Source organism: Calonectris borealis, chromosome 6, assembly GCF_964195595.1.
Source record: "Calonectris borealis chromosome 6, bCalBor7.hap1.2, whole genome shotgun sequence".
Taxonomy (NCBI): Eukaryota; Metazoa; Chordata; class Aves; order Procellariiformes; family Procellariidae; genus Calonectris; species Calonectris borealis.
In genome coordinates this window covers 11534115-11553541 of record NC_134317.1, presented here as the reverse complement: position 1 = coordinate 11553541, position 19427 = coordinate 11534115, and the positions used below count along the sequence as shown (strand labels likewise).

Sequence of the window (19427 nt, the reverse complement as noted above, 5' to 3'; positions counted from 1 at the left end):
GCTTTTTCGAGCATGTCCCAGGGGACAGACACCGCAAGGCAGGACAGAACAACCCCTGGGGGTCGGGGTGGCCGATCCCCTGTGCCCCAGCGGCTCTCCCAGCCGAACCCACCTTCCCACGGGGGAGACCGGACAGGGCAGCACAATAGCCATTTCCCTCTTTGCAAATACTATAATTGGAGTTACTGCGCCACATTTTCACGACCCACAATGAGGGTCGGATGCTCAGGAGACCTCGGTTCCTGTTTAGTCACTAAGAGGGCAGAGATTTTTCAAAGAGGCTGGCATATTGTATGCTATATTTATCAGAAAATAGTGCTAACTATCAAATGAGGGCCATAGCTTGGCTTTTGAAAAAGCCTTTAAAAATCCCAACCACCTGGCTTACCCAGATGGGAACAAAGTGATGCTGAAAATCTGGTATCTTGCCAGAGCATGGCACCATGCAGTCGGTGCTACCGCCACGCCACTGCACTGCAGCCTAAATCCCGCATTAACCCTGTCCCTCAGACACTCTCAAGCTGGTCAATAAGATGTTTCCTACTGACAGCAGCGAGTTGAAGGTGGAATTGAGGCCTCACTGTGTGCAGGTATGGTTTTTTATATTTTGCACAGCAAACAAGACCCGTAAGTAGGGAGTAACCACATGTACAAGGTGTTAAATCTCTTAGTCCTCTGCAACCATCGCATCCGAGTGCCTCACAGCCTTTCGGGTATTTATCTTCACAACATTGCTTGGCAAGAGACATAGACAAGAAAAATGGAGTAACTCGCCCTGGGTCCCCACCGTCGATGATGGAGCAAGGATTGGGCAAAAGCCTCACAGGTTTCAGCTCAGCTCCCCACTCACTACACAAGCCCTTCTCTGCCTCTCAAGGGTCGGTGGAGATGGTCAGTATTTCCTAATAGAAATCCTTCCCCCAACATACAAGATGAAGGAAGGGAAGGAAAACACAAAGGAGAAAGATTTTGCCTGGAGCCACAGAGCAGAGGAGAGGCAGGACCATGATCTGAGCCCCAGAGATGGCCATCTCCGAGATGTCCATCCGAGACCCTGCAGCACATGAGTTATTTCCAGGCACATTTTTCTCACTCTCTGATTAGATTTGGGATTGACAAAGCACCTCCTCCTATTTCAACAGCAACCCAGCAGACGCTGCTAGAAGCAATATATAACCACTACTGCAATTCTTATTGATACGTCATCAGAAAATTGCCTTTCTTAAGAAGCCCTACAACAACCACTGGAACTAGGGAATAGACACCCTGATCCTACAGAAGTAATTTTGACCACTGGCATGTAGAAAAAGACCTTGTTTAAAATGTAGCAAAAACAGATTTCATGATCTGAGGAGTAGCTAAAAAATAGTATCACCCTTAAGCTTAAAATTTCTATTAGCAACCCAGCTGAAAAATAAATTCATAATAATTTTCAGATACTTATTTGAAAAATATTAATGATGTATTAATATAAGCTTGTGAGTTTAAAGCACTTCTCCTAAGTTCGCTGAGAGTTCAGACAAAATCAAAACAGGCAGAGCCGCACGTCATCTCTGCTCTGTGCCACTGAACTGGAGCCCAAAGCCGTCGGGCCCCTTTCTGCCTCTTCTCGATCACTGTGACTCACAGCGTGCTCCAGAAAGAGATAATATTATTCCTAGAGAGAGACTGTATCCTCAGCATCTGCTGAAAAGTCCCCTAACTAAATAAAAGAAACTTGAGCTGCTAATATTTATTCATAATATTGAGCTTCTTGCATGCACAGTGATACACACACATGCACTCATTTCCACTGGAACAAAAAGTTTAAGCAAAATTCAGGCAAAATACACCACATAAAGAGCAATACCTCTGCAGGAGTGGTCCATCTTGTTGTATTTGAAGTACCCACTCTTGCACTGGCAGAGCGCGACTCCATCGAAGTCGGTGCATTCAGAAGTTTCCTTGTCGCATTTGGGGTCTTTCTGCTTGCACAAGCTGCCAACTGTCGGGAAAGGCGGCCAACATCAGCGCGGTTCTCTCTGAACCCGCCGTTATGCACATTTGCTTTCCCCAGGCATCACATTCAGCTCATGTGCTGCTTTAATCTCTTTTCTTTTTTTTTTAAATAATATTTGTTCCATTAAGAGACAGTCAACATTACACTATGTCACCACTTCTTGCATATCTACAGTCATTTGTACAGGCAAAGAGAGGGGGTGAATAATAAATGTTTCAGCTCGGAGGCAGAAGGGGAAATGAAAAAGAAAAATTTGGCTTGGCTCAGGCTGAAACACATTCACCCCCTGAGACAGTTCAACAAATCAATTTTTAAGTTTATATCAAGCAAAACATTTTGCTTAGCCCAAACCAATTTTTTACCATTTCAATATTAAGCACTGGATTTTTTCATTTTTCAAACAAAGAATTTGTCCTTTCATTTACATTACTTTGAAGCAGTGTTTTACTTTAGGAAAGTCAGATTTGTTACAAGGAGCATTCAGCAAAACTTTGGGTAAATGATGGAAATTGTGTCACTGAATTTACATTTTTTACTGGGAGGTCAGACTAAATGGAATGAACAAATGAAAAAATATTCATGAGAAATAGGATTTTATGGAAAACACGTCACTCACTTGGCACTCACCTTTTATAAACCTCTCCCTCCTAGATCCATCATCTTTTTTTTTGATCTGACATCTTTTCTTTTAAGTACTTACACAAGAACATAATTTGTTTCTTATTCTGCTTATCTCAAGTTAGAAGCAGACTTTACCAGAAGCATTGTATCAGAGGTAACGGCTAGACATAATCTGAGCAGGTCTACCAAAATAATTTAATTCAATCCATGGTGGAGTGTGGCTTTAAAATATGGCATGTTAAAATAAAAGCACATGCTAAATTTCTCATCTTCGTGTTTACTTTGCCAAAACGATCTGCGGGGTTTCCCACTACGCCCAGGCTAAGTGCTGCCACCCTTTGTCCTCAAAGCCAAACCTCGAAGCCTTGAACCCTGAAGCCAGAGCTCCACGTGCAGAAGTCTCCTTGCAGGAGCCCATCTTTCAAGGACGCTCACTCCCTGCATCCTGCTGGTACCTCTCAGGCTAAATCTCCTCTATCAGTCCCTCGGAAAGCGAGGACCGGGAGGTGCAGGGCACAGGGCCACCACCACCGATGGGGTCCACCTGCAGAAGGTCCTGCACAACACTGATGTGCTTCTCCAGGTCTCTCTGTGCCGCACCCACGTTCCTGTTTGGCAGGTAGAGGATTTGGTACAGAAATTGAAAGCTCTTAACTGTGAACCATTTTTACACCCTGCAGCACTGAAATTGGGCAGGCAGGAGAGCGCACTCCCCGCGTAGCCTCCAGTGGCTCTAATCGACTTCACTGGGGGTTTTGTCTCTTGGCTTTCACGCCGTTTCCCCAGCTCCCGGCCGCGCGGGTGGAATTAAGACATGGTTTTTTGATCTGGCTGGAGCCCGGTGTCACATCCCAGAGATGAAAGGCTGGCCTACAATGCCTCTAATCCTGTGCTGTGCGATGTTTTCACAGAGAGGCAGATTTCTCACACATGTGGCAAAGATAAGGCTCGATATCTGCATCCCTTTTGTACTGCAAGGCTCTTAAGATGATTCCCATTTAAATAAGATAAAAAAGATTCAGAGGAGTTTTTCCAAATGCCAAAATCTTTCTCCCCCTGCTATAAAAGAAGCCAAATAAAACATCCCTTTCCCCTCCCGTCACAGTTCCTCCAGATGCTATTTACCTCTGTGGAGCGGTTTCAGGCTGGAGATGAACTGGCAGGCTTCGGTGGGGGATTTGCAAGCTCGAATGTAGCTTTTCACGCTGCTGACAACGTCGTAGAAAGTCACGTTGGATGCTAAAGAGAACGTGGATTGCACTGAAACATGCACAAAATTTGCCTCCCTAACAGAAAACAAAACAAAACAGCCCTGAGTACCACGAGTCACTCTGATGTCATCGGTAGCACCTTATACATAGGACTCTTATTAACGCACATTACACATAGGATTACTAACACACGTTATACATGGGACTCTTACTAACACACGTTATACATAGGACTCAATTATTAACGCAAGCAAAGCTTATCACAGACACAATATTGCATACATACTGAAACACCCGTGCATTGTAACAGACCTTAAAAACAGGACAAACTTAGACACAGAGAGGTAGATTTGGGGCTGGAAGGGGTGCTGGTAGCTCACTTTGAAACCAACCCTAAATCCCTCCTGGGCAGCTCACAAGCCCTTCCCCAAGCCGCTCAGGCCAGGAGGAGGGTACTGGGAGAGCCGGGCAAGGTGGTCAGGCATTCCCCATGCCCTGTGCTACCGCCGGGCCGGATTGCATCAAGCCCAGCACCGACTCAAAATGGAGAACGTGGATCTCAAGTTGAACATCCCGAATGCTCGAGTTTCTCATTCTTCCCCTGATAGCCTTTGCCCTACCTGGTCGCCTTAACTGTGGAGTGGTGGTACCCCGGCAAGCCCGACAGTGATGCATCGAGCTGCAAGGAAGGAGAGAGCAGCTGTTAGTGCCCCGGGGAATGATGGATGGAGACAGCCCAGCCGAACACCGCACGGGACAGCCCTCCTGGGTCACCAACACCGTCCCCTGTGTTTGCCAGAGCTGCCTGCTGAGGCCGAGGGGGCTCTGAGCATCCCAGCAGTTCATCTGCTCGTTAAGATGCGCTGTCCTGTTGCCAGCAAGGGACAGCCAAAGTCACCATCGCGCAGCCTTGGACAGGAACGAAGACCTGGGGATTTTAACATGAGCATCTACTAGTCTTAACATGAGCATCTACTGGGGCCCCACTGTGCAATGACCGCAAAGACCGAGGACGAGCCCCATGCAAGACTGAGCTCAAAGCGGCACCCTCGGAGACTGCACATCTTCCAAGGAGCCTCCCTCTGCCTGGATCCGCACGGTTGTTTGTGTTCATTGCCCAGCACAGGCCGTGCAGGCAGCATCAAGGCGACTCACCCCGGCTCCCCCTTCCTTTGGCGGCATCTCCAAATCACCTACTCCAAAAAGAGTTGGGATGAACTGCAGCCAGCCCAGGAACTGCTAACAGGATGAACTCATGCATGCAATGATCTGGCTAAAAAACACACAAAGATGTACCTATCTCCAGCCCAGGGGTCTTTTTGGAGCAACTGATGGCACAGCATATGGGGAAGATACCAGCTCACCCAGCGCTTGCTCTCAACTGACCGAGGGCCACATGGTTGCGATAGCATGGCTGGGAACTCCACCAAGAGGAAGGTATGTCTGGGTGGGTGCTGCTGCTGTGCTTCATCCCATGGCAGGGTTGACTAAGAGCAAGGTGGCACCAGCTGCAGTCCAACCCGCCCCAGCACCTGTGAGATTTACTGATAAACCATTATGAAGCCCAGAATACTGTTTTATTAGAATCATAGAATCATAGAATCACAGAATCATTAAGGTTGGAAAAGATCTCTAAGATCATTGAGTCCAACCGTCAACCCAACACCACCATGCCCACTAAACCATGTCCCTAAGTGCCTCATCTACACGTCTTTTAAATACTTCCAGGGATGGTGACTCCACCACTTCCCTGGGCAGCCTGTTCCAAGGCCTGACCACTCTTTCAGTAAAGAAATTTCTCCTAATGTCCAATCTAAACCTCCCTTGGCGCAACTTGAGGCCATTTCCTCTCGTCCTATCGCTGGTTACTTGGGAGAAGAGACCAACCCCCACCTCACTACAACCTCCTTTCAGGTAGTTGTAGAGCGCGATGAGGTCTCCCCTCAGCCTCCTCTTCTCCAGGCTAAACAACCCCAGTTCCCTCAGCCGCTCCTCATAAGACTTGTGCTCCAGGCCCTTCACCAGCTTCGTTGCCCTCCTCTGGACACGCTCCAGCACCTCCATGTCCTTCTTGTAGTGAGGGGCCCAAAACTGAACACAGGATTCGAGGTGCGGCCTCACCAGTGCCCAGTACAGGGGCACGATCACCTCCCTGCTCCTGCTGGCCACACTATTTCTGATACAGGCCAGGATGCCGTTGGCCTTCTTGGCCACCTGGGCACACTGCCAGCTCATGTTCAGCCGGCTGTCAATCAGCACCCCCAGGTCCTTTTCCTCTGGGCAGCTTTCCAGCCACTCTTCCCCAAGCCTGCAGCGTTGCCTGGGGTTGTTGTGGCCGAAGTGCAGGACCCGGCACTTGGCCTTGTTGAACCTCATACAGTTGGCCTCGGCCCATCGATCCAGCCTGTCCAGGTCCCTCTGCAGAGCCTTCCTGCCCTCCAGCAGATCAACACTCCCGCCCAGCTTGGTGTCGTCTGCAGACTTACTGAGGGAGCACTCGATCCCCTCGTCCAGATCATTGATAAAGATATTGAACAGGACCGGCCCCAGTACTGAGTCCTGGGGAACACCGCTCGTGACCGGCCGCCAGCTGGATTTAACTCCATTCACCACAACTCTCTGGGCCCGGCCGTCCAGCCAGTTTTTTATTGTTTGACCTTGGAGGAGCACTAATGCCCTTTCAAGGTCTGGAAAAGGCAATGCAGCCCCAAGACACTAGGAAAGGATGGAGGCTACAAAAGCATGAGCCACCATGAAAAGGGCTTCAGGATACTCTGGGCAGATACGCTGTCTTAAGCCCCATAGGAGTCGGATCTCTCTGCTGCTGTCCTGACAACCGGGCAGGGCAGGGGAGAGAAGCATCCTGGGATTTAGAAGCATACATCTCACCAGTCCTATTTACACCAGACCAAGATGGTTCAACGATTAAAAAGGCTAAATCCACGCTACAGGGTTTCGTGGTGTCCCGTGACAACCGTAAGAGGAGCGAAGGGGACCTGTCCCATCAGCATTGCCAAAGTCCCAGCAATGACACTCACCATCGCCAGGATTTCACCCTCGACGTGGAGGAGGTCTGCGTACTTCCCATGGGTAATATTAAGTTTCAGGGGGACCTGGCCGATAAATATTCTTACTAAAAAGGAGAATAAGACAAGTTAGTCGGAACACATGTCTCCGTGCCATGTGTAGCTGCGGTTTCATCCGCCTTACAAGAGGGACTGTCTGCATGGAAAACCCCTTCACGCAGCAGACAGAAAACTCACGTCTGAGCGTCACTGCCCCCATAAAGCAAAGTCCCAGCCTTGGGATTTTTCCCAAGGGTTGCTGCGATGTTCCCACAGCCCCAGTCAAATTCCAGAGCTCAATGCTGCTGAACAGCCAGCATTTCACCGCAGTGCTCATACATTTCATATAGAAACACAGACTAATTTAAAAGGACCCCCGAACACAGAGAGAGCTGGGTAAAGTTAGTAACAAGGCAGTTTCAGGTACCAAAGCTATTTATAATAATTTGGGGTAAACGTGTCAAATCTCTTACCCTTCCCTCCAATGGAAGGAAAGCAAATCACCAAGTCAAAATAAAGCACTGTAGAAAGGACATTTTCATTTTTCAGTGTTGGACAGAATGAGCAATGACATTTGAAAAGAGGTCCAAAAGATGCATTTTTCTGTGCTTAGATTCATATTTGATTCATGGCAGCAGAATGCAATAATCCAAGTTGTCCGGACTCAGAGAGATAATATCCCTAAATCGTGTATTAAGTGTCATGAGATACTCAGTGGAAATGAGAAATCAGAGCTCCAGTTTTATGTTCCACCAGAAAAACAAATAGAGTTACAGATAACATTATAAAGCCTCCCATTCTTTCCCATTTTTTCCCATCCACAGAGCCTATCTTCACCACAAATTTTATATCAGACAGCTCTAATGTAACAACTCCGGGCAAAAATAAGATGAGAATCACCTTCACAGTATTTATATAATCTGCCTGTATCCTAGTTCAAGGCATAACCAAAACAACTCTCTAAATTAGAATCTGACACATTCCAACTTGAAGAAATGTTTCAAAACACCCTTCAGGGACACCTCACCCATGTTTCCTTAGCAAAATTTCCATGCCTCTAATCCTCGCTGATTACGGGTCAGAAGAAACTCTAGCAAAACAAATTCCCCTTTACAATGGGACATTGTAAGTCCTTGAGATTGAGAGTCCTCCAATAGAAAGGAGGGGGTCAGAACCTGAGTTCCAACTAATAACTGTGCTGCATGAAAAATGCTAAAGGTACGAAAAAAGACCTTGATCTTACAAAGACTTTCACGGCTGCTTAATTTTCCGCACATGGCTGATCCCACTGAAGCCAGGTTACACAATAGCCCCACTCACTTCTCCCGAGCCAAGCGCCGTCGCTCGGGTTTGCAGGGCTGGGAGCTACGATAAGCTGCTGAATGCTTTTTGGGGGGTTGTAAAACACGTGAGGAACAGAAGGGGCACATCTGTCCTTACTAACAAGCCTGAGCCCACCGCTCTGTTGCTGTGTTTTTAGGAAACCCTCAGCTATCACTGTGCCTGCTCCCCGGGGCACCCCAACACGCCAGGCATTAGACACTGCACTTGTATAAACAGTAAAAGGCTCTTGTTAAAAGTGGTGGTTGGGAGGAACATTAAGGTCCTGAACTAGTCTGAGCCTAGGTTAATTTATTTTAGAAGATTACAGATAATTACTTCCATCTTTTTCTCCCCTGCTTTTTCACTTTTGTTTTCTTACCTAAATTGCACTTTCCTTTTGCCAGCTCATATCCAAGAGGACACTGACAGATATAGGAGCCATGGGTGTTGTTGCAGGTGGCCAGCGCAGGACAAGGGTTGGAAAGACATTTATCCATATCTACAAAAGTAGAAAAAAACCCAGGCTATAGTTACAGAATCACAAAAATCATCAACTGTTGGGCTAAAAAAGGTCAACTTGGCTCCTCTTCTGTGATCCCCTGAGCAATATCAGATGCTTCACTACATCATTTGCACTTACTATTTGTCCTGTTCTTAATTATTCTGTTGGAGCTGAAAGAATAAATACAAACCACTTTCTCTTGAATATTCATTCAAAAGCCCTTGGGATCCAGCGTTGATCCATGTTAATATGAACACCCAGCTTGCCTACGGCACTGCTCATCTGCAGATCTCAGGGTGCTTTTCAAAGACAAACAACCCTACAGTTACGGATGGAAAGATGGAAGTAGGGACCTCGATAGCCGGAGCTAGACACGGGAGCACGGGCTCCTTCACCAGAGTCCTGCCCTTTTCATCCAAGCCCTGTTTCCATGATCCAAAGCTAGTGCTTGAAAACCGATGCAGTCCGTAGATTACCCAGTACTGGTGGAGGCAGCCCTGGCTGCCATGACCTCCTTTACCGGGGCTGCAGCCTCCTCCACGCCAGGCTGGGGATGGTCACGACAGCGATACCTGCTTGTGCCACCGCTCATAATGCACTTCCCGCTGGGTGAGCAAGGGCTGGGGGAGCAGACACCAACTGTGAAGTATGGTGTTTCGGGGGATTAATGACAGTAGTCTCCAATGCTTCATAGATCAGACAAATCAAACTGCAAGTTCTGGAGAAGATATCTAATACCTCCCTTTGAAAAAAAACATGTCCTGGTCAAAAATGCTCCTCTGTGTATGACTCACACGAGCACAAATGCGGGTCACACATGTGTGCAAGGGCAGAACACGGGCAGACTGTGGATTTGTTGGTGAGAAGGCGCTACAAGACAAGCAAGACAGCTTACACGCCACTTGTACCTATTTTGCGGCCGCTGCCGAGCACTGTAGCGGAGGCAGGAAGGATGGACTTTGCAGTTAAAGCACAAAGTGCGTCAGCCAGACTCCTGTGTGTATTTCTGACAGCCCCACGATACCCCCTGGCATCACGCAGTCCCGAGCCCATCTCTGTGTCAGGACACACCATTTGAAGCGATCTCCGTGTCTCAACTAGCCTGGCACGGCTACCTCAGCATCAGCAAGAAGGAGACTTGGTGTGTCTGACCTAAGCAGGCAGAAATGAGTGGGTGTATTTTAAAACGTTGGCTTTCACTTTGCCGTCCTTCAGTTTGCGCTTTGTACAGTGGGGATCAGGGCAGCTTCTTCTCTCGCGGCAGTAAGTGCCCACGTACAAAGCACCACATCTCAGGCAGCAGAAGGATCTTTTTCATTCTGGTAAATGGCAAAACTCGGTATTTAAAGGAAAGAGTAACTTGGCAAAAGCGTGAATCAGTTGGTAAAAAGGATACATCACATTAGTTTTTCATAAAAAGAATCCATTCCCTTGCAGTGAATTTTTTTGCATGAAGCCATAGCTATAACTAAAACGAATCAGCCTAAGAAATAACCTTTAAATACTTAATTATTGGATGGAATATATACTATTGCCAGTACTTCACTGAGATTAATGCAATTAGCACACGCAATGTCCTACAGTGGCAGGAGGGCCAGGCTCCTGAGCTTTAAACACAGAATCGATTTCCATTCATATAAAACTTTGCTCAATGTATGTACTTGAGAAGATAAGGAGCCTGGCAGCGGTAATAAATGATTGTAACAACACACTCAGCAAGACGACGGTATGTAGCCCACCAGGAGAAGCCATAGGCCCTTGAGCGGGAGATTATTTAGTGAGGTGGGGACAAAACGACCATAGGTTGTAAGACTAGAAGAAGTTCCAACATAAATACCGAGTACTGGCTAAGCACCTTTTCTCATGAATAAGATAGATATTGATTGCTATCGATCGATAGTGTTGTTGTATTGTTGTTGTATTGACCAATCGACAAATACAATCCTACACTTACCTGGAAGGCCAGTCAGTTTTATTTTCTTGAAATTCTCAAATTTCAGCTTAACGTTTGTATCAGAAATGTTCACCAAAGTGCTCCCCCTTTTCCAGCAGTACAGCTTGATTGCTAAACCCTTAGCTTAAAAATACCAACATGGAGACCGAGTTCTTATCCTCAAACCCTGCTGACAACAGACTTGTCATACATACATACATAACCCTTCAAAGACCCTTAAACTGGGACCCAGGTGTTCCTGGCCCCCTCGCCCCTGGCCCCACCACTGATGAGTGCCATTAGACATGTTACCTGTTGCTGGAGACAATGTCCTCAGCCCAGTTGTGCTACTTGACAGAGGAACAGTGGTTGGTTTGGTAGCAGCCAAAGTAGTTGCAATGCTCACAGTGGTCTTGCTGGTTGGAAGGGCTTCAGAAGGACTTGTAACAGGGATGTTTTCCTCAGTGACTTTACCAGGCCTTGCAGTAGTGGGATCCACAGCTTCTGTGCTTTCACTAGTGGTATACACGTGCTTAGTGGCAGCGGGCGTTTGAGCTCTGAAGGCTTCCGTGGTGCTAGCATCACCTGGGATTGGCCGGCGACTGGCCGGTGTCAGCACAGGAGGTTTCACTGTGGTCAGTGCCACCGCAGGGACGATGACGCTGTGATTTGTTGCACTTGGTGAAGGACTAAGGGGTGCATCCGTCGGCCCAGCCTGTGGGGCATCATTGGCCGTAGTGGGCAACAATGTTGCCTTCCCAAAGCTGCCTCCCTGGGCGGTGGTGGGTCTCAGCGAGGCGGTGTCTGTTACCGTGACAGGAACAGAAACGGACACAATGCGTCCACCAAGCTGCTCCATGGGCGCCGTGGGGACAGGAGACCCAGTGGAGGTGAAGGTGCTGCTGTTTTGGGGCTGGTGTGTGACATTGTGCTTGTTGGTCCCTCTGGGCGAGCTCCTGGCCACAGCAGCTGTGGAGGGCACCCGCCTGACCACAGTCGTAGCTACAGAGGTGCTTGCGTGACCACTGTCGTTGGACTGTGAGACGGATGATGGTGATGAAAACAGAGGCAATAAAGATGCTAATGAATAAGACGGGGAAAGCAATGAGGAAGTGGGCATGGAGGACGACAAAGCCTGCAGAGGGGGTGAAGATGCCATCACAGAGGACGAGAGTGGCTCAGATGACTCTGATGATGTAAACAAATAAGTTGGTGGTGGTGTTGATGACAGCGAGTGATGCAGTGATGACACTGAGGAAGAGGCTGGAAATGCTGATGAAGATAGAGATGATCTGCCAGTGGTCAACAACTCAGAGTCGGTGTTGAAGACAGTTGTATTTTGTATGCTGCCTGCAGAAGCAGAAGTCAACAGTTTGGAAGAGTGTACCAGCAATGGCTCTGTAGATGGTTCAACAAAACTGCCGTTGCTGGATACGTTGCTCCTTCTGTCCTGTGCCACAGAAGACTTCAATGAATCAGAAGGGTTGGAAATTTCGGAAAAAAAGGTGGAACTTTCTGAGGAGTCAGCAGAGGTGCTGCTATTCGAGATAGACAGGAGGGTCCTTTCTCCTCCTCTGGTATATGTGGTTGAAATATATGTGCCATCCGTATGAGAAACTGAGGTCCGTTTCTCAGCATCGATGCTACTGACTGGCTGATGGCTACTTGAAAAGTCTGGAGTAAAAGGACAAAATATATTAGAAAGACAGAGTAATATGAAAGTATTTTGATGTCATATTAAAATCACTTGCTAAATACATAAAATGTTCTTGTCTGTGAACTGGTCCATGTTCTTCTAACAATTTAGAGCACCACACAAGCATGGCTATCAAACTAGGAGTCTTCTGCACTTCTTAATTCATTCTAAAATGGCGAACTCAGACAGACACAAGACTCCCATGAAACATGTAGGTTTCTAAAACACTATTCTTCCAGTATTGCTTTTCTAATGGGATTGAGCACTTAGCGTTCTGTGATATTTTGTGGCAAGCTAAGCAGGAAAACCCATCTGTTCTCTTTATCACTCATAATTTATAAAACTCATATCACCTCCCTCTTATCATCCATTCCCAACTAAAGAATATCCATCTTCTTCAGTCGGTTTGTTTTAGACGTAGTGAACTTCATAACTCTGCAGGATGAAATTATTACATTATGTTAATTTGCAGCTTATCATGAACTCATTGATTGAAAACTTTGCAGTCAGGAAATGCTAAATGAGTAGCACATCAGTCTGCAAAAAATTCAGATTATTTAGCATAAAAGATGCAGTCAATCTTATAATCTTATAATCTTATAATACGAATTTCAGGATGTACAGCTAAGTTCGGCAATCTCTAAAAATAAAAAACAGGGTATTGAAAATTTGGTTTAATTCTACAATTGGCTTAGGTCATCACGAAACACTTCTGTAAGCATCACCCAAAAGAAACCAGTTAGGCTGCAAAAAAATAATGCGGCCATCAAAACAGGAGGGTTTCCCTGCTCAGGTTATGGCTTCACTTCTGGAACAATTCCCCAGCCAGCTGGGGTCTGGCTTTGAGTCCTTTGATGAAAACATCCCCCTGAGTGCACCCGCAGGTGGCATTGCATGTGCTAACGAACGAGAACTTCGTATACAACATAGATAAATGCAGGACAATGTGAACTTCACCCCCCCCCCCGAATGTACGCCAAGAGACAGTAACTTACTTGTGAGATCGTTTTGGAAAGAAGAAGTGGGCATCTTGGAAGAACGTGCGAAGAGCATCTCTGTCGCAAAGCCCATGAAGCCCCCGCTGCTGGTGGAGGCGTTGGCCGTCCCGCTCTGCTCCACCGACACCGGCTCAGCCGGCCCCGGAGAGCTGGCGGTTTCGGCGTAGGAAGTGGAGGTCTCCACGCCACCAGCCAGCGCGCCGTCCGTCACCGAGTGCAGCGTCCTCTCTCCACCACCAGCAGACATGGATGAACTGTACGCAGGATCAGTGATGGGGCTGGACGTCCCTTCCTCGGCACTTGAGCTGCTTTGGGAGCGATGGCTGCTGCCCGCGGCTGGAATAGGATCGAAAAGCAGGCATCTGATTTTATCATCTCAGAGCAGAGAGCACTTGTGAGTTCTACAATAATTCTGTTTGGAAATGCAGATTAATAAAATTGCACAGATAAACACAGATTAAATATAGATTAAGTAGATCTCACACATCTATCACCTTAAATGCGGATTTAATGCACAAAGCCTACTCCAAAGAAACAGGACTGTCCAAATACAGAGGGACAATCAGTACCGTTAGAGTCATAATGGCATATTTGTGTTATTTATAACTATTACCCCAACCCAGGCAGGTAGTAGATGTCTCCTACAGCAAGAAGCTGCACATCTCGTTCCTGAGACACTCTTGTTAAGCACCAACAGCTGCAGATATACAACACCAAGGAGCAGAATCACCACCACTTATAAACCCTGCCCACGACACCCGCAACAGCTCTGACACATGTTGGTGGCCATATCAACACCACGGAAGAGGGGGAGGGAGAAGGAGTGGGTTTTTTCTTAATTCAAACGCCATCCCGGAGTTCAGAAAAACTCACTAGAAGGTTCACCAGCAGCCGAGAAGTAGGTGGAGACCCTGGATGAAAGGGTGACCTCGGGCTCTGGGTACCCCGCACGGCCAGACGAGACATGTCCCGCTCCAGGCCATGCTGTGGAGGACAGGAAGGGGCCGGTGTGGGGCTCCCCGGATGCGTCTGGGTGAGACGTGGGGCTCGCCCCCGCCGTGCTCCACGTGCTGTGGTTAGCAGCAGCCCGAGATGTCCCCTCCTCATGGCTGGAGAGTGCGGTCGAGACGTACGTGGTCTCAGTAGGAGCACCAGAAACTCTTTTTCTTCTCTCTGGAATTGCAAAGCAGAGATATACACATATATATATATACATATAAAAATATATATTTTATATATTAACAATACCTTTGAGGCCTTTACAGGGACTAAAATCTGAATATTTAAATTCCCACAGCAGAGACGGCACTTGGTGACCAACATCACTTATTTGCTAAGTGGGGTTCCCAGGCAATCTGTACTTTTCCCCTTTACACCAGAAAAATAAAACAGATTGGGGTGCATGGCGTTTCTGAAGGAGAACGGTGGCAGAGAGGTAGGACCTGGTCTTGGACGTCCTGCAGAAAATTCCCTTGGGAGGACCAACAGGTTTCAAAACAGCTCTGGTGGGATCCTAGAAGCAGAGCCGAGGCTGAAACACATAATAACTGGGGTATAAGGAAGGGTAAAAGGTCTGCCGGTCCCTCGCCATATCTCATGCCAGGCTCCCCTGGTTTGAGGGCTGAGGTCAAGGCTCCATGGCAGCCTTCACGTGTGGTCCAGAAGAGCTGCCTAGTTTCTGACACAAGAAGCGCTGCCCCAAGCGCCATGAGGCAAATAACTCGCCAGCCGTGCAGTGCTCAGATGCCTTTTACTATAAATCAGGCTTCCTAAAAAGGCAAATCTAGTTTAAAGCTAGAAAAAGGAAGGTGGGAGCTCGGGAGGGGGGCGAGGCGGAGGGATGCCCTCCGTGGCAAACCACAAGACCCACCTGAAGCACTTGGTGAAGGTGAAGGCATTGAAACGCCAGAAGGAAACACAGGCAGCGGCTTTGTTGCGAGCTCACCAAGTCCAGCACCGCTCTGTGAAACATTGCTCTGCCTCCCAGGCTCTGCTGCTGCTGAGGACGGCAGAAGGACCACATCCAAGGACCTAGTGTGGGGTGAAGCAGGAGCAGAGCTCCCTGCCGCGTTGGATGCTGCACGGGTGTCTGACACAGGCACCATGGTCCTCTCCCCACTGCTGGTGGCCGTCACTGAGCTGGGCGTACTGGTGAGAGGAGCATCGGGCAGGCGTCCTCCCGTAGCTGAGGTCCCTTCTGCTGAGAAAGAACAAAGCAAAACGGATTTATGCACACTAAGCTATAATCAGGTGGGCGCGCTCTCTTCCATCACCACCCTTAGGCTGACAACACATTTATAACGTGGCAGAAGATCTAAACTTGGAGAAAACTGTGAAGACACAACCCTTTCCTGTGCGAGGAAGTGCTGCTCACAGGAGGACACCCTGAAGAGGGCACTAGGAACAAGTCGTGGGAGCGCTGTTGGATTTGCTTCCCTTCGGCGCTGCTCCTGGCGCTGCACTCCAGCCGCGGGCACCGCGTGCCCGCACCGCCACCGCAGCGCCCGCCGTGAGCGAGGTGGGGTTACAGCGGCACCCGACTCCCTGCTACTCCAAACAAAGCTCGGCAGGGCTGTACGGGGTCAGTAAATGCTGCCTTCGCATCCCAGGGCAGGCGTCAGGAATGACCGGTGTTGCCGGCTGCTTGTATAAAGACAGCCAACGGAGCAGTCTTGAAATTGTGCTGTCTCAGGAAACACCAGATCTCGGGGCCAGACTGCTCTTGCAGTAAGGCTGAGGTTTTCTGGTGACTAAATGCAAAAAACAGCTACTGCATTTTTCTCTGGAAGTTGAAATTTTCCTCCATAATGCCCAATGCCATTGTCCAGCACCTTCTAGCATGCCCTCACTCCTCCACACAGAGCAGATGTTTGAGGTCTACAGGAAGAAGCCCCTCGGGGACGCTCAGAGCTCACCTGGGGAAGTGCTTTCCAAAGCGGACAGCGAGCCTCTGAGCAACGGGTCCATGGACGACACGGTGGCTCCTCTGCCATCACCACCCTGGGCTCCCAAAGAGGACTGGGTATGGTCTGGAGAGCTGATGGTTTCGGTACCAGCGGTGGAAATCTCTGTTGTTTGGGCCAGTCTGGTGCTGGCTGGCAGAGACCTTAACGTCCTCCCTCCGCCCTTGGTGGCTGTCGTGGAAGCGGAGGTACTGGTGGTAGAGAAATCGGTTCTTCTCTCTGTTGACAGGATGCTGAATGACGCATGGCTGCTTCCAGTAGCTAAGATGTGATAAAGAAATGATTTACATTTTTACACATGTAAAGAAAGATGAGCTTTCTTCCGGTAACACCCAGAGGCAGCAAGTGCAAGCACAAGTAGAAAATATGAGATGTCAATCCAGAGAAAATAGGAAATTTCCAAAGATGTGAAATCTCCTTACAGAAATTTGTCTTCTAAAAAATGTGGTTTGATGCCGAGAAAAGTGCTATTATATAAAAACTGTTGAACTGCTACGTCGTGCACTTGGTTTCACCATTATCTGCCTGAGTGCGCTCCATGCTGCTAGAACAAACAAATACCGTAACAACCCAGAAAAGCCTGGAAATCAGTTCAGACAAGGCACAACGCTGAGCAGTGTGAAGGTCTTAGAGAAGAAGTCTGAAGAAATGGGGTCAGGGGGATCAGACCCCTTCGGCACCACAGTGGGGTCTAGGACCAAACAGCGGCATGAAGGACCTGAGAGGCCACATTCAAAGTTGTCTTAAATTTGTTGAACTGGTTCAATTTCTGGGAAGCAGCATGGTCCAAGGGGTAGGACAGAGGGCAGGAACTGAAGTCCAGTCCCTGGGACTGCAGGGACATGATCTAATCCTCCCTTGCTTAGTTCTCTTGCCTATAAAATGGAGATAGCAACTGGAGATAGTAAAAAAAGAATCGTGATTTGAAAGTTAATTATTTTTCTTGGCGTAATGAAACTTTCCACACATGTGCCCTTTCTGTAAAAAACCCAAACCACATTTTTTGGTCAAGCTAGAGCTGAAATATTTCAGACACAAAAATCACACTGCCTCCTTCCAAATAATATATTCTGCATAGCTGTCACGTCTTTTGACAGCAGCAAAGAGTCAAGCAAGTGTAAGATAGAATAACAGTCCTCCTTTTACTTACAAAAGAAATGGTATTTCACTTCTAACTTGAGCTCACCTGGAGAAGAACCTTCTGAAGGAGAGTGAGAGCGTGTTAGCAAAGGGTCTGCCACCTGCTCTGTGAAATCCGTGGTTTCTCTGGACCCACGAACTCCGTAGGTCTCTCCCACAGAAGACGCGGATGAAGATCGGGTTGTGCCCAAGGTCCTGTACATGTCATTACTGGACGTGGAGACTTCTGCTGCCCATCGGCTGCTGCCTGTGGCAGACCTCGGGGGCCTCCCGCTGCTGCCGGTGGCCGTGGCTGAAATGAAAGCGCTGGTGGGAAAGGAAGCAAGGGGGTTTTTCTCTGTCGTTGAGCTGTTAACTGGTCGGTGGCTGCTTCTGACACCTAAAATACAATAAAACCAGGTTTGATTTATGCATACACACATTTGAGGGATTGTTTGTACAGTCTGTGTTTGCACACTGTTCGTTGAGGTATCGAATAGACCAAGTTCTCAACCTGGAAAAGGCGCTGCTCTGGGAAGAGGCGAATCCTCTATGTTCAGGCACATGTGGCTTACCAAAATCCATGAAAATCACAACTTAAAACCATGTTTTTTAACTGCAGGCTGTGCACAATACCTGATTTATGCATTTAAGGTGCCTTTGAGCCTATTTCAGGAGTATATACCTTTAACGTCAAAGCAAATCTAGAGGATGAGCTAAAAAAGGCCTGGTTTAGGTTTTCTAGTGACAGTCCAGAGAGCCAAGCTGCTGTCTCAGTGCCGAGCTGATGGCACGGCCGTGGGGCTGAGCCCCCGCAGAGCCGGGCACCCAGGGCCACACAGGGGTGGACACAGCCTCACCCATAAGATGCTCAGAAACACCCCGGCACCCCAGCCTGGCGTTCGACCCAGCCTGGTTTAGCCCACGTTTAGCAGCCGTGCTGCCCCAGGGCTCTCCCAAACCGCAGTGCTGGGGATGCCGGTATTTCACCAGCGCGCCGGGAGCAGGCGCTGCACTGCGACTCACAAAGCGATGGGCTTGATTGTGAATTAATGGTGAATGGTGGGGCAGAGCTCACTTGGGACCACTCCAAGGGCATGGGGCGAATCAGCACTACCGTGGCTGCCAGGGACTCCCAAAACGCCGCTTCTCTCACGGCCCAGCCTGCACGGCAGATGCAGCACCGGGTGATGGCTGCAAAGCCCCAGCAAAAGTGTCTCCAGCAGGGAAAAAGTGCACGCACATGTTTCTAAACGATGGCTGCTTTACCCAGCACGGGAGTTTCATTAGCAATGAGGACATTGACGTTTTTCACTTTTTCACCCCAAAGCTGAGATCCACTCCCACCCTTCCCCCAGCCCCGCTGCCAGCCCAAGGCAGTCAGTAACAAAAATACCCACATACCCAATAGCGACCGATGGCCATATCTAAAGAAAAACAGTGCGGGGATGTGAAATCCCATCCAACCCCAAAGCAGCCAACTTTCAGACTAAAAAATTTACCTCTGAAAGTACTTTCGGAGGCAGAGAGGGAGCTTGTGAGCAACTGTGAGCCATTATGATGGTGTGTCCTGGACCCCAGGGAGGAGAAGGTCCCCCCCAAAGAGCTGGTGGGGTCCGTGCTGATGGCAGACCCCTTTGTCACCGCAGCTGTGCGGCTCTTCAGGGGGTACCCCGGTGCCCCCGCTGCCACGCTGGGCACATCAGCACCACGGGCATCCAAGTGCACTGTTGCCTCTTCTGCAGCTGGGATGCTCTTGGGTTCGTAATTGCTGCTAAAGGCTAAAAAAAGGAGAACAGAAATATAGAATTGCATACACATAAATGAAAACAGCTGGGTAGGTTTCATCCTACTATCAGTAGATGTAGACAATGTATGTATGAATATTCAATACGGAAATATTTAATAGTGGGAAATCATTAAGACAGGGAAAAAAATGGTCTCTATATAGGAACTCCTGAAGTTATTGCTTGCAAAATACAACTGAAAGTTTTTAA

At 48.3% G+C, this 19427-nt stretch overlaps 2 protein-coding genes across 2 annotated transcripts in view; one reads left to right on the top strand and one right to left on the bottom strand.

The window, feature by feature from the left end:
• Window positions 1–19427, top strand: part of PARP9 (poly(ADP-ribose) polymerase family member 9) — a 542373-nt gene that overhangs the window by 118870 nt on the left and 404076 nt on the right. The gene's annotated exons all lie outside the window — the stretch shown is intronic.
• HEG1 (heart development protein with EGF like domains 1) overlaps window positions 1–19427 on the bottom strand; it is a 57336-nt gene that overhangs the window by 14428 nt on the left and 23481 nt on the right. The window contains exons 7-18 of the mRNA XM_075153887.1: window positions 18933–19211; window positions 17498–17830; window positions 16264–16572; window positions 15219–15548; window positions 14222–14521; window positions 13346–13684; window positions 10967–12328; window positions 8599–8718; window positions 6870–6964; window positions 4452–4510; window positions 3746–3906; window positions 1850–1984 (exon numbers count right to left, since the gene is read on the bottom strand). Coding sequence (XP_075009988.1) covers window positions 1850–1984; window positions 3746–3906; window positions 4452–4510; window positions 6870–6964; window positions 8599–8718; window positions 10967–12328; window positions 13346–13684; window positions 14222–14521; window positions 15219–15548; window positions 16264–16572; window positions 17498–17830; window positions 18933–19211 — 3822 coding nt within the window. The remainder of the gene's footprint in view (window positions 1–1849; window positions 1985–3745; window positions 3907–4451; window positions 4511–6869; window positions 6965–8598; window positions 8719–10966; window positions 12329–13345; window positions 13685–14221; window positions 14522–15218; window positions 15549–16263; window positions 16573–17497; window positions 17831–18932; window positions 19212–19427) is intronic.